This window comes from Pongo abelii, chromosome 19 (genome assembly GCF_028885655.2).
Source record: "Pongo abelii isolate AG06213 chromosome 19, NHGRI_mPonAbe1-v2.0_pri, whole genome shotgun sequence".
Taxonomy (NCBI): domain Eukaryota; kingdom Metazoa; phylum Chordata; class Mammalia; order Primates; family Hominidae; genus Pongo; species Pongo abelii.
In genome coordinates, this window is record NC_072004.2 from 64,845,400 (window position 1) to 64,860,017 (window position 14,618).

The window sequence follows — 14,618 nt, forward strand, 5'->3', positions numbered from 1 at the left end:
GTGGTGGCGGGCACCTGTAGTCCCAGCTGCTTGGGAGGCTGAGGCAGAAGAGTCGCTTGAACCCGGGAAGGGGAGGTTGCAGTGAGCTGAGATCGCACCACTGCACTCCATCCTGGGCGACAAAGCAAGACTCTGTCTCAAAAAAAAAATAAAATAAAATAATTAAAAACACTTGATTCCTGAAACACCTTGATCATGTTAAAAAGAAAAAAAAAGGCCAGGCCCTTTTTTTATTACAATTACAGGTGGCTCACACCTGTAATTCCAGCACTTTAGAAGGGCGGATCACAAGGTCAGGAGTTCAAGACCAGCCTGGCCAACATGATGAAACTAAAAATACAAAAAAGTTAGCTGGGCCTGGGGCCGGGCACCTGTAATCCCAGTTCTTGGGAGGCTGAGGCAGGAGAATGCTTGAACCTGGGACACGGAGGTTGCAGTGAGCTGAGATTGTGCTATTGCACTCCAGCCTGGGCAACAAGAGCAAAACTCTGTCTCAAAAAAAAGAAAAAAATAAAGACTGGGTGCAATGCCTCATGCCTGTAATCCCAGCACTTTGGGAGTCCAAGGCGGGTGGATCACTTGAGGTCAGGAGTTCAAGACCAGCCTGGCCAACATGATGAAACCCTATCTCCATACAAAAATTAGCCAGGTGTGGTGGTGTGTGCCTATAATCCCAGCTACTCGAAAGGCTGAGGCAAGAGAATCACTTGAACCCGGGAGGTGGAGGTTGCAGTGAGCTGAGATCGAGCCACTGCACTTCAGCCTAAGCATAGAGCAAGACTGTCTCAAACAACAACAACAAAAATCACATGGATTCCCATGATCGACTCCATGTCTACATGACCGGAATCACAGTCAAGGCCAGGCTTGGTGGCTCATGCCTGCAATTCCAGCACTTTGGGAGGCTGAACTGGGAGGATCCTTTCAGTTCCAGCTCCCACGCACGTGACAACAGTCTCTGTGTCTGTTAATTCTGATTACTGAGAAAGAGTCTGAATAGCTGAGCTAAGCCTTTGGTTTAGTTCCATACGTGATACATACAAGTCCCTAGTCTAGTCACCTGTATTTAGAAGAATGAAGAAAGGAATCCAATGTAAGTGGGGTAGTTCTGTCTAGAGGTCTTAGGCAAAGCTGTCAAGCTTAAGAGTAGTAAATTTAGTGTACATGTTTACCATATAGGAATAACCAGAGAAAGGAACTTGGGGGAAGGGACCAAAAGATAATGTGGAACCATTATTACAGTCTTTAAACACTTGGTCAAGTCATCTGAGAGTTCTTTAGTAGACAAGATAACTTAGTACAGGTACTGGCCTGAACAGAGGTTGGACTGAAGGAAAGTTTTACTGTCTAAGAGGGGCAGCATCCATAGAGGATGGCTGAAAGCAATTATATCAAACAAGATAGCAAAGTCAAGACAGAGATTAATGGCAAGTTGAGGTGGAGTTGTGGAATATGGTGATTGATTACCTCTAAAGGAGTAAGAGGAGTTGTTGATTTGACACCCTGTACTAACTCAGAGAATATGTTCAGCATGCAGGTAAAATGCTGGACCGAGACACTGGAAGAGAGGCAAACTCATGATAAAACTTTAGGAATCACTGGTGTAGAAGTTCATCATTGTAGCACTGGGGTGGATGAGGTCATCAAAACAGAAAGAAAAGAGCTAAAATCAGAAACTTGAAGGTTGGAGATGAAAGAGCAAGTACCAAAAGGAATGCAGAAAGAACGATCAGAGAGATGAGAAGATTGATTGGTAGACCAGAATGTGATAAGAGACTAGGAGAAAATGTTTCAGAAAATTAACAGTAGGCTGGGTGTGGTAGCTCACGCCAGTAATCCTAGCACTTTGGGAGGCCGAGGCGGGCAGATTGCTTGAGCCCACCTTGGCCCCCAGGAGTTCAAAACCAGCCTGAGCAATAGGGCAAAATGCTGTCTTTACAAAAATTAGCTGGGTGTGGTGGCACACCTATAGACCCAGCTACCCAGGAGGCTAAGGTGGGAGCATCACCTTGAGCTCAGGGAAGTTGGCTGCAGTGAGCCATGATTGTACCACTGCACCCCAGCCTGGGTGACCTTGTCTCAAAAAAAAAAAAAAACAAAACAAAATTAAGAGTAGTGAGCAAGTAGCAGAGACTCAGTGAGGTTGGGCAAATTAGGAGTTTATTCGTGAATTTAGCAGTTTAGGTAAAGGCAACATACTGCAGGAAGAAGACAGCCAAAAACAAAAATTCAACAAATAAATAAAAAATATGAAGGAATATTTGGGAGGCAGAGGCAGGAGAATCACATGAGGCCAGGAATTTAAGACCAGCCCAGCCAACATGGCGAAATCCCATCTCTACTAAAAATACAAAAATAGGTCGGGTGTGGTGGTGAGCACCTGTAATCCCAGCTACTTGGGAGACTGAGGCAGGAGAATTACTTGAACCCAGGAGGGGGAGGTTACAATGAGCTGAGATTGTACCACTGCACTCCAGCCTGGGCAACAAAGCGAGACTCCATCTCAAAAAAAAAAAATATATATATATATATATGTATGTGTATATATATATAAAATAAAAGAATAGATAAAGACAAAAATCAACTGCAAGGAGTTGCGTGGTATGTAACTTCAATTGAGTGTCTGGGTGAATAGAGTTTATTCTACTATTCTATAACCTTGAACCTATTTCAAGGTAAAAAAAAAAAATTTTTTTTTCCCCTTTGAAACAGAGTCTTGCTCTGTCACCCAGGCTGGAGTGCAATGCCATGATCTTGGCTCACTGCAGCCTCTGCCTCCCTGGTTCAAGCAATTCTCCCTGCCTCAGCCTCCCAAGTAGCTGGGATTACAGGTCCCCACCACCATGCCTGGCTAATTTTTGTATTTTTAGTAGAGACTGGGTTTCGCCATGTTGGCCAGTCTGGTTGCAAACACCTGACCTCAGGTGTCTGCCCATCTCAGCCTCCCAAAGTGCTGGTATTACAGGCATGAGCTACCGCGCCCAGCCAAAATATTTTTAATATAATGGAAATTGGGAAACATTAGAGTATAAGAGATGGTCTTTTGAAAGCAAAATTCCAGTGGTAATAGGGCAAGATGGGGAAGTTTGTCTTAGTTTTAAAAAGGGGGGGGCAGCCTGGTCAAGGTGGGTGGGTCACCTGAGGTCAGGAGTTCGAGACCAGCCTGGCCAACATGATGAAATCCCATCTCTACTAAAATACAAAAATTAGCTGGGCGTGGTGGCGCATGCCTGTAATCCCAGCTACTTGGGAGGCTGAGGCAGAAGAATCACTTGAACCCAGGAGGCAGAGGTTGCAGTGAGCCGAGATTGACCCATTGCACTCCAGCCTAGGTGACGAGGGAAACTCCGTCTCAAAAAAAAAAAAAAAAAAAAAGGGCAGGGTGGGGACAGCCAGACATAGTGGCTCGTGCCTGTAATCCCAACACTTTGGGAGGCCACGGCAGAAGGATCACTTGAGCCCAGGAGTTTGAGACCAGCCTGAGCAACATGGTGAGACCCCATCTCTACAAAATAAAAATTAAACAATTAGCTGAGTGTGATGGCATGCACCTGTAGTCCTAGCTACTCAGGAGGCAGAGACAGAAGGATTGCTTGAGCTAGGGAGGTCAAGGCTGCAGTGGGCCATGTTCGCACCATTGCACTCCAGCCTGAGTGACAGAGTGAGACCTTGTCTCAAAAAGGGGGAGTTGGGTACTTGTTACAACAGTCCCTGAGGCGTGAAGAAACGAACAAGAGGACCCTTAATGTGGACCGGCCGTAGCATCTGCCATAGAGGAGTATGGTTATCTGTAGCATAAAAGAGATCAAGTTGGAGCCTGAAGAAGGTAGAGACCGTTTGTAAAAACTCTGTATTTGATAAATCAGAAAGAAAGAAGTAAAAGTGTTACCAAGTAGGATTTGGAGCCTAGCTGAAACTAGATAGGTAAATAGTAAGGACTCAGCCCAGTTTCATGATGCCACAACAGCAGGCAGCTATAGCCATGGTCAAAGGCACTGCTTTTCCCAGACCTTCGAGGTCAGTTATAGGTAATCCTGCTTTTGTTTCTGGAACACACTAGAATTTATATAGATTTTTTCCATTAGAACTTCTGTTATTTACCATAACTCAATAGAGAAGCATGTTTCACTTTGAAGAGACCTTTATATAATAGATTTTCCTTTCTTTTAGAATGTCAAAGTATTATTTTTATAATAGTGGTATCTAATTTCAAGTACTTAGAATTCTCTTCATTAAAAAGGTGCTAGCTGACGGATTCCTGATGATTGGGATCGATGGCTCAGAAGCAGCAGACGGATCTGACTGGTTCTGTTACCATGCAACCTCTCCTTCTATTTTCCCTGTCGGTTTCTGTGAAATTAACATGATTGAACTTACTCCACCCAGAGGTACTTCATCCTAATAAACACTGGGTTTTAATCGTTGCTTTCTTCTTACATGGTTTTTGTTTACAACATTTAACACAGCCCTAGATTTCCTGAGTATGTATATAATGTGTGTGGATAAACATATACATACAGGAGCTGTAGGTTGCTCTAAAAGTATGAAGTACTGTATTCTAGCTTACTTTAATAAATTACAGTAGTATAGAATTTTTCCTGAGCATCTGTGTATTTTATAATATGAATTGGTATGCTCAAACTCTGTTGAGTCAGTAGTGTAGGCTCAACAGGCTATAGCATACTTTTTTTTTTTTTTTTTCCCCAATAAAGACAGGGTCTTGCTCTGTTGCCCAGGCTGGAGTGCAGTGGCACAATCATAGCTCACGGTAACTTCCAACTCCTGGGCCCAAGCAATCCTCCCACCTCAGCCTCCCTAGTAGCTGAAACTACAGCTGAAAGGCACAACCATGTCTGACTTTTTTTTTTTTTTTCCTTTTTTCTTTGTATGTACAGACAGGAATCTCACTATGTTACCCAGGCTGGTCTTGAAGTCCTGGCCTCAAGTGATCCTCCCATCTCAGCCTCCCCAAAGTGCTGGGATTAGGAGTGAACCACCACACTTAGATATGTGGACTTTTTTTTTTTTGAGACAGTCTCGCTCTGTCACCCAGGCTGGAATGCAGGGGTGCTATTTCACCTCTTTACAGCCTCCGCCTCCCAGGTTCAAGTGATTCTTGTGCCTCCTCTCCCAAGTAGCTGGAATTAGAGGTGTGCACCACCACGCCCAGCTGATTTTTCTATTTTTAGTAGACAGGGTTTTGCCATGTAGGCCAGGCTCATCACGTACTCCTGGCCTCAAGTGATCCGCCCACTTTGGCCTCCCAGCGTGCTGGGATTATAGGCGTGAGCCACTGCACCCAGCCCTATGTGTACTTTAAAAGGATGGCTGTTTTACTCATGGCTTAACCAGTGATTTTCCCAATTTTAATACTTGAGCATTAAGTTGCTCCTCTAAGAAAGGAGGAAAGCTATAACAGAGGTCTATAAAAATAGTATTTGCTCAGCCAGTTTTCTTTCTTGCAAGGAAAGAAAAATGTCACTCCATACTATTAGGTGCTAGACTCTTCTAAAGCCTAGGATTGAAAGAGCAAAAGTGTACCATTGTAGTAAACAGAAAAAGAGAGCCACTTTTGCATTAGACTAAGTAGGCACACCAGTGTTTCTAGAAAGGGGAGGGAAATCTGTGTAACATGGAGGAATTATTGCACTCAGCAGCATAAATCATATAGGCCAGGTGCAGTGGCTCACGCCAGTAATCCCAGCACTTTGGGAGACTGAGGTAGGAGGATTGCTTGAGACCAGGAGTTTGAGAACAACCCGGGCAACATAGGGAGACCCTGTCTCTACTAAAAACAACAAAAAATTAGCCTGTCCCAGTGGCATGCGCCTGTAGTCCCAGCTACTAGAGAGGCTGAGGCAGGAGGATCACTTGAGCCCTGGAGGTTGAGGCTGCAGTAAGCCGTTGAGGGCACTACTGCACTCCAGCCTGGGCCACAGAGCAAGACCCTGTCTCAAAAAAAATAAAGTTGATCATATAACCTATGCTCTTAAGATTTTGTGTACTGTTACTTTTTGTCTGCATTTTAATATTATGCTAATTTTAAATGAACTGCTAGTTAAACCAGTTGTGTTTTTTAGGTTACACAAAACTTCCTTTTAAATGGTTTGACTACCTCAGGGAAACTGGCTCCATTGCAGCACCAGTAAAACTATTTAATAAGGTAAATTTAAATGGCAGCATAATTATGTGAGGACTTATTAATGCCCCACAAATACAATTTGTGTTCATAAAAATGTCTTTGCCTTGTATTAGAATTTCTTAGTGGAGATATAATATAAACAAATACAGCAATGAAACAATATAAATATTTTCTTTACCTGGGAATCAAAACTTGTTTCCAAACTATGTTTCGTTTTTAATCTGAAGGAAATAGAAATGAAGACTTTTCCTAACAAGTTTTTAAATACTTCACCTTTGTATTATGTTTAAATAGTTAAGGAATTATTTGGAATTCATGGTTTAAATTATGTTATTTAGCTAGTTGCTTCTGTTTTTTGCTTTCTTAGTGATAGTGGGGTTGTGCATTCTTTCTTCTTTATACCAATATTAATGTTTTCTTCTCTGTGTCAGGATGTTCCAAATCACGGATTTCGTGTAGGAATGAAATTAGAAGCAGTAGATCTCATGGAGCCACGTTTAATATGTGTAGCCACAGTAACTCGAATTATTCATCGTCTCTTGAGGATACATTTTGATGGATGGGAAGAAGAGTATGATCAGTGGGTAGACTGTGAGTCCCCTGACCTCTATCCTGTAGGGTGGTGTCAGTTAACTGGATATCAACTACAGCCTCCAGCATCACAGTGTAAGTTGGTATACAGAAAAGGTGTCCTTTTGTAAAAATCAGCAATTCTCCAGAGGACTATCTCACATAAGTCATCTTATGAGCTCACAGGACAAGAATATACCTATGTCTGATTGGTTGCCAGGTAAGACATTGAGACTCAACAACAATATCACAGAATCAGACCATGTGTACCATGGCAGTGTGAATCCAATAGTCAATTACATAATGACTATAGAAACACAACAATCACCAAATTAAACTAGACTTACTATTTTAGTGAGTTAAAAATTACAGACTAAAAGTTTATTGGTATGTAATAAATGCTTTTGAGTAAATAGTGGAATCTGTCTCATGTTGAGGCTATGGTTTTGTAGGAACAAGTACCCTTATTTTCAGAGCATCATGTACTTAAGTATAATGGTCTTGGTAAAGATAATTCATCTAAGTTGTATCTAGACAGCTGTATCGTCTAAATTGTAAACAATTATCTGGTACCAATTTTCCCTTTTTATTTTTCAGCATCAAGAGAAAACCAATCAGCTTCATCAAAACAGAAGAAAAAGGCTAAGTCCCAGCAATACAAAGGACATAAGAAAAGTGGGTCACCACGTGGTGTTCACATACATTTTCTAATTGTTAACTAATTGGAGTCACAGTATTCTTGGACAGAAAATGATATCTCTTGTGAGAACTGATAATTGTGCATTATGTATTATGCTTAAAGGTGCAGTATGCCATAAAAGGCAAACCCTTGAAATAATGAGAAACACTGATATTTTACTAACAGGAGAAATGATTACCACAGTATTTAAAGTATATGTGGTAAAGAATAGAGTCTGTGAATGATTCTTGAAATAATATGTAAAACCTACTGAAAGTTAATCCTTTTTAAAAACTTTATTTAAAAAGAAAAATTAGCAGCCAGGTGCAGTGGCTCACGCCTGTAATCCCAGCACTTTAGGAGACCGAGGCAGGCAGATCACAAGGTCAGAAGATCGAGACCATCCTGGCTAACACGGTGAAACCCTCTCTCCACCAAAAATACAAAAAATCTGCCGGGCGTGGTGGCACGCGCCTGAGGTCCCAGCTACTCGGGAGGCTGAGGCAAGAGAATCACTTGAACCCAGGAGGTGGAGGTTGCAGTGAGCCAAGATCACGCCACTACACTCCAGCTGGGCAACACAGCAAGACTCTTTGTCTCAAAAAAAAAAAAAAAAAAAAAAAAATTAGCAGATGCTTGATGCTTACAGTAGATGTAAAGCCTAATAAACCCATTTTTCCTAGAAAGCAAAACTTTCTAGAGTGATACTGGTAAGAAATCCTCGTTGATGGCAAACAAGCTTTACCAAATTTTTCTAGAAATGCTTTCTATACTAAAAAATTAGCCGGGCATGGTGGTGCATGCCTGTAATCCCAGCTACTTGGGAGGCTGAGGCAGGAGAATCGCTTGAACCCAGGAGGCAGAGGTTGAGGTGAGCCGAGATTGTGCCATTGCACTCTAGCCTAGGCAACAAGAGCAAAACTCCATCTCAAACAAAAAAAAAAGAAATTCTTTCTGTACTGTATTTTACCTTACAGTGAATTGTTGGCATAAGCCAAAGTAATATAAAATATATTGATAACTATATTTGATTTTTTTTAAATCTTATTTCCCCACCATAGAAAGCCATAGCTTTCTCTCTTCATAAAACTTGTCATTCTTTTTTGAGACAAGGCCTCACTTTGTTGTCCAGGCTGGAAGGGAGTGCAGTGGCACAATCTCCGCTCACTACAGCCTTGACCTTCCCTGGCTCAAGCAGTCCTCCCACCCCAGCCTCCTGAGTAGCTTGGACCACAGGCATGTGTTGCCACACACCCAGCTAAGTTTTGTATTTTTTTGTAGAGGCAGAGTCTTGCCACGTTGCCCAGGCTGGTCTCAAACTTCTGGACTCAAGCAGTCTGCCCACCTCAGCCTCCCAAAGTGCTGGGATTACAGGCATGAGCCATCACACCTGGCCATATTTCATTTCATTCTTAGATAAGGTTATTTATATATATATATATATATATATATATATACATTTTTTTTTTTTTTTTTTGAGACAGAGTCTCAGTCTGTCGCCCAGGCTGGAATGGAGTGGTATGATCTTGGCTCACTGCAGCCTCGACTTGCCAGGTACAAGCAATTCTCCCACCTCAGCCCCTAGAGTAGCTGGGACCACAGGAGTATACCACCATGCCCAGCTAGTTTTTATATTTTTATAGAAATGATGTCTCACCATATTGCCCAGGCTGGTCTCAAACTCCTGGGCTCAAGCGATCCATCTGCCTGCCTTGGCCTCCCAAAGTGCTGGGATTACAGGTGTGATCCTCTGAGTCTGGCCAATTTTTATTTAAAGATATTTTTTAAATTGGACTGGATGCGGTGGCTCATGCCTGTAATTAATCCCAGCAATTTTGGGAGGCCGAGGCAGGCAGATGGCTTTAGACCAGTCTGGGCAACATGGCAAGACCCCATCTCTAAAAACAAAAAAAAGGAAGAAAAAAACAAGCTATTTAAAAAATGTAAAAGTACACTTGAGGATTAAAACTGAAACAGATTTTTCCAGCTGACTTGCCAAATATGCTCAGGTACATGCTGATCTGCCTCATTAACAACCTAGAGACTGAAGTAGCAAGAAGAATCGAATATACTCTGTTCTAACCTTTCTGATGTTTGCTTGTTAAGTGGGAAACTTAAAAATTTTTGCTGTCCACTGTAGTAGTACTTTGAAAGATAAGTTTTCTCCCAGCTCAAAACCCATGTCAGCCACACACAAGTAGCAACCTACAGGCCTGTCTCTTGACCTCTCGTTTATAGGCACAAGCCTCCCACAGGCCCAGAATTATTTTGCCCACCAGCTGCTTGCCAGGTCTGATGCTCACCTAAAAGAACTTTAGGGAGCATTGCCAAACCAGCCTGATGAAAGGGAGTTCTCATGTATCTAAATGAGTAGCAAGAATTCACATGGGAACTTCATTTATGTCAGTGGACTGACAATAGCAGGTATGACCACTAAGCTTTCTGTGAAGTAAATAACAAGTCTGTTTTCACTTTCTGTTGGATAAGACTTTGGAATTTCAGAATTTTATTTCCAAGATGTCAAATTAAAAATGGTTTTTATTACTCAGTGGCTATATGACATTGCTTTTTAGAACTTATCTGTGAGTTTTGTGTAGACAATTTATTTGCCTCCCTCAGCGTGACTCTTGTAGGATTTGTTTCTGACTTGTGGAGTTAAAACTGTTTTGAATTAATGGGCTGGAAACATGGAAAGAAATATGTAATTAATGAAGAAATATTAGCACCCCGGTTTTTAGTGATATTTACCATTACTAGAGTTCTGGATTCACTGAAAAAATGAATTTTGGTCTACATGTAACATATTCCTTAACTATAACGTTTTACTATTTCCTAATAGTATGACATCATCTCTAATACCTTTAAATTGTCCTTTGGACATAGAAAAGAAAAGAACTATGAACCCACAGTACCTCATTAGATGCCTTTGGGACCAGATGTGCATTGGAATTCAGAATTTTGTGGATTTTAGAAGAGAAATATAGTCTGTGTAACATACATTATGTAACACTCCAGACTCTGAAACAATTTTTAAAGCAAATATATATATAAATATTTACATTAAATGGCCCAAATAAAAATTATAAGTAGTGTCACCAAGTGAGGTATGGCTTTGTTGCCAAAGTTTTTTTTTAAAAAACTTCCTGAGGCCAGGCGTGGTGGCTCACGCCTGTTATCCCAGCACTTTGGGAGGCCGAGGCGGGCAGATCACCTGAGGTCAGGAGTTCGAGACCAGCCTGACCAACATGGAGAAACCCCGTCTCTACTAAAAATACAAAATTAGCCAGGCGTGGTGGCGCATGCCTGTAATCCCAGCACTCGGGAGGCTGAGGCAGGAGAATCGCTTGAACCTGGGAGGCAGAGGTTGCAGTGAGCCGAGATCGCGCCATTGCACTCCAGCCTGGGCAACAAGAGCAAAACTCCGTCTCAAAAAAAATTGAGGATAAGGAAGTATAGTGGCGTATTAAGAAGCAGCAGTTTTCACTCTAATGGTGCCGCCGCCTCTTATTTTTTTTCTATTACTCAGCAAACAGTTTTTTAGAAAGTTTTCTCACTAAGCTTTAGTTACACAAATAAGTATTTGGGGTTTAGAAACCTGTCATCCATTGCAGGCAGATTGATATAAATACCAGATGGGCTATAAAACCTTTTGTTTTTACGTTTCCCTTGGTAGATTATCATATTCTGGCTCTGTTGTTTCATCTTACAGCTCGTTGGTCTTTTTGAACTTAAGATCATCTGTTAGTGGTATATTCTTTGGCAGTGCTTATTGTACAGAAACAGCTGATGAGCTTCATTGGTCTAGCTAGCTTTGTAGTAAGTTGTGTTCATGCCACGAAGGAGGGATAATTACTAACACTTTCGAGAAAAAGTATAAGGTTCTGCCAGAAGGATCATAGACACTCTCTAGTCTCAAAAGCCTCTTTTCCTTAAGATGTGGTAATTCTAGAGCAGGAAAAGCAGTACTGATTTCTGCTTTAAATCTCACCATTTTCGGAGACTACTGTAAGTAGTAAGAGTGGACATTGCTCCTTGCATTTTTATCTGTGAGTATGTGGTATATTAGGAAAAAGTCTTAAGTTGTTGCTGCATGTGATTTTGGTTTGGCTCTTGAGAATTGAATCTACTCAATAACAGCTTAAATCCCACATCATTTTACATAGGAATACTGTGTGGCTTACATTTACCTTTTAGTTTTGATTTTGTGAAGCATAATTTTTTATGCTCTTACTCGGTTTATTCTGTCATCTGGAAGAAAACAGACATAACTCAATCACAAAGATAAAGATCCTTTTGCTTTTTTTTTTTTCTTTCTTTCTTTTTGAGACAGAGTCTTCCTCTGTCTCCCAGGCTGGAGTGCAGTGGTGCGCTGTCGGCTCGCCACAACCTCCGCCTCCCAGATTCAAGCGATTCTCCTGCTTCAGCCTCCCAAGTAGTGGGATTACAGATGTGCACCACTACTTATGGCTAATTTTTGTATTTTTAGTAGAGGCAGGCTTTCACCATGTTGGCCAGGCTGGTCTTGAACTCCTGACCTCAAGTGGTCCACCTGCCTCGGCCTCCCAAAGTGCTGGGATTACAGGCTTGAGCCACTGTACCCTACTGATCCTTCAGCTTTCAGTATGATTAATGCACTATGCCTGGTTCTTCAATATTTGCAGAGTTCGGAGTATTTTTTTGGTTGGCAAAAGCATTGTACGTGTCTTGGAAGGCTTATATTTGTATAGAAAACTATAGCTGAAGGGTGTAATACTTTTTTTTTTTTTTTTGAGACAAAAAAAAATTGCCCAGCCTGGAGCACTGTGGTACAATCATAGCTCACTGCAGCCTTGAACCCCTGGGCTCAAGCAAATCTCCCACATCAGACTCCGGCATTGCCCAGCTAATTTTTTTATTTTTTGTAGAGATGGGTCTCACTGTGTTGCCCAGGCTGGTCTTAAACTCCTGGCCTGAAGCCATCCTTATTCTTCTGCCTTGGCATCCCGAGGTGCTGGGATTACAGGCATAAGCCACCATGCCCAGCCTGATAAATTTGTTTCAGAATAAATCAGATTGCTTAAGAATTTACAGGCAATAAGCTTTGAATTTGGAAGTATGTTTTAGAATAAGAATTGTGTTTTCTAAAAAAGTGAATTGTAAACGAAAAGTTAGGGAAGCACATTTCATATCAGTAACATCCTACACCCAGATAATACATTTAAATTGTTTTGATTTCTCCACCAGTGTTTGGGCTTATATGAGCTATGAAATGCTACCTAAAAGTAGTGTTTTAAGACCCTTTCTTCCTTCCTTTGGGTTTTTATCCCACCTCAAGCAGAGACTTTCTTGAAAGAAATTGGCCAGCTGTTCTTTTTTTTTTGAGACGGAGTCTTGCTCTGTCGCCCAGGCTGGAGTGCAGCAGCGCGATCTCGGCTCACTGCAAGCTCCGCCTCCCAGGTTCACGCCATTCTCCTGCCTCAGCCTCCTGAGTAGCTGGGACCACAGGCGCCTGCCACCACACCCAGCTATTTTTGTATTTTTAGTAGAGATGGGGTTTCACTGTGTGAGCCAGGATGGTCTCGATCTCCTGACCTCGTGATCCACCCACCTTGGCCTCCCAAAGTGCTGGGATTACAGGTGTGAGCCACCACAGCCGGCCCAGCTTTTCTTAAAGCTCTCTGTAATTCATTTTACTTTGTCTTGTTTTAAATTTGAGAGTCAGAACTAATTATTACCAGACTCTCGGAGAGTAGAAACAATCTCCCCCAACACACACATTCAGTCTCTCTTTCCTTGTTTTCAGAAATACAAACTTTGCATAATTGGTTCTCTTTTGAGAGTGTCCTGTGCAGCACAGCTTTCCTAGTTATATAATGCACTTTTCTTACCACGCATGTAAGTGAAAGCTTACTTTAGTCTGACTTGATATTTAGAGAGGAAGATGCCAATTGGGAAGAAGCCTGTCAGTTTGTCGAGCCTGCCTATGACAGGTGGGGTGCGGAGGAGCTTCTCTGGTGACGAAGAGTTGACTCCTCCTCCATATCGAACCCTTCCAGCACAGACAGCCCCGGAGGCCTTCCCACCTCCCAGCACTAGCCGAGAGTTCAGTCCCAGCCTCAAAACAGGTAATTAGTCACATCAGCATCTCAGGTACTTCAGAGGGTAAAAGTACTGGGTAGGGTGGTGGGAGACAAAGCATGGTCTCGCAAGACAGATGCTGACTCATTGAATTTTTTTTCTTTTTCTTTCAACTAAAGAATTCATTTCACTAGTCCTTAGTAGTCACTTCACTAAGACAAAACATCAGGGAAGGATTTTTTACTTCGTTATAAAATACTTCCAAGCTTCAAATAAGAGTGGTTACAATTTCAAGTTCTGGAATTGTGAGACAACTTGGAATATTTCATGGTTTTGAACATTCCTCATTGCAGAATTGTATGTGACTTGACCTGGGAACAAAGTGTGTCATTAGGGATAAGTCTGATTAAAAAGACAGAAAAACGAGGCTTTGTTCATAACATTTCATAGTGTCTCATTCATGGAAAGGATGTGTTTTGAGTTCCAGTTTAATTTTAGTTGTGGCAGTAACATTGATCACAATCTTAGTTGAATAACAAATTTGGAAATTCAATACCTGCATTTTATTATTTCCGTAAGTTCATGATTATGTATGTATAGTGATTAAATAGTCAGTGGCATTTGATTTGAGTGTAATTGGTTAGGCCAAGGTAGTCGATTGTAAGGAAGACTGCAAAAGGTTTTGCCCTTTGTAATTACTAAGAACAAGCATGGTATTATCATAGGGTATGAGGACTTCACTTAGGTATGATGAACTTCAGGTGTGAGTACAGATCAGCTCATACAGCTTCAAAGCCAAAGTTATACCTGCCTTAGCATATGTTCTGCCATATGCTAACTATTGCTTTTAGACTAAATTGTTTTCTATAATCAGCATTCTTTAAAATGTCTTGTATGTTGAAAACCTAGATGAGACTTGTTACCTAGCTCTGTTTTCTTCTCATTCTTCTGTTCGCTAATATTTTTGCACCTATGGGGGTTTTCTTGTTTGTTTCCGGTGTTGGTTTTTTTGGTGGTTTTTGCCATTTTAGGATATGTTCTTTAGCTTTTGCCTCCCTCATAATGTATTAGGCCATCTTGCCCCCTTCCCAGTCTTTTTCTCTGAAGATCATTGTGATGTTCTTACATCCAGAGGAAATTACACTACTACTTTTGTACGAAAAACAAATT

General features: G+C 41.5%; 1 protein-coding gene across 14 annotated transcripts in view; it reads left to right on the forward strand.

The window, feature by feature from the left end:
* The window catches only part of MBTD1 (mbt domain containing 1), an 83,841-nt gene that overhangs the window by 61,418 nt on the left and 7,805 nt on the right, over positions 1-14,618 (forward strand). For 11 of the 14 annotated variants that reach the window (XM_054546535.2, XM_054546536.2, XM_054546537.2 and 8 more), the window contains 5 exons: positions 4,241-4,388; positions 6,081-6,163; positions 6,574-6,808; positions 7,310-7,387; positions 13,304-13,495. In XM_054546535.2, the coding sequence (XP_054402510.1) occupies positions 4,241-4,388; positions 6,081-6,163; positions 6,574-6,808; positions 7,310-7,387; positions 13,304-13,495 (736 nt within the window). The remainder of the gene's footprint in view (positions 1-4,240; positions 4,389-6,080; positions 6,164-6,573; positions 6,809-7,309; positions 7,388-13,303; positions 13,496-14,618) is intronic. The other 3 variants (XM_024234985.3, XM_024234986.3, XM_063718137.1) reach the window with 1 other exon arrangement.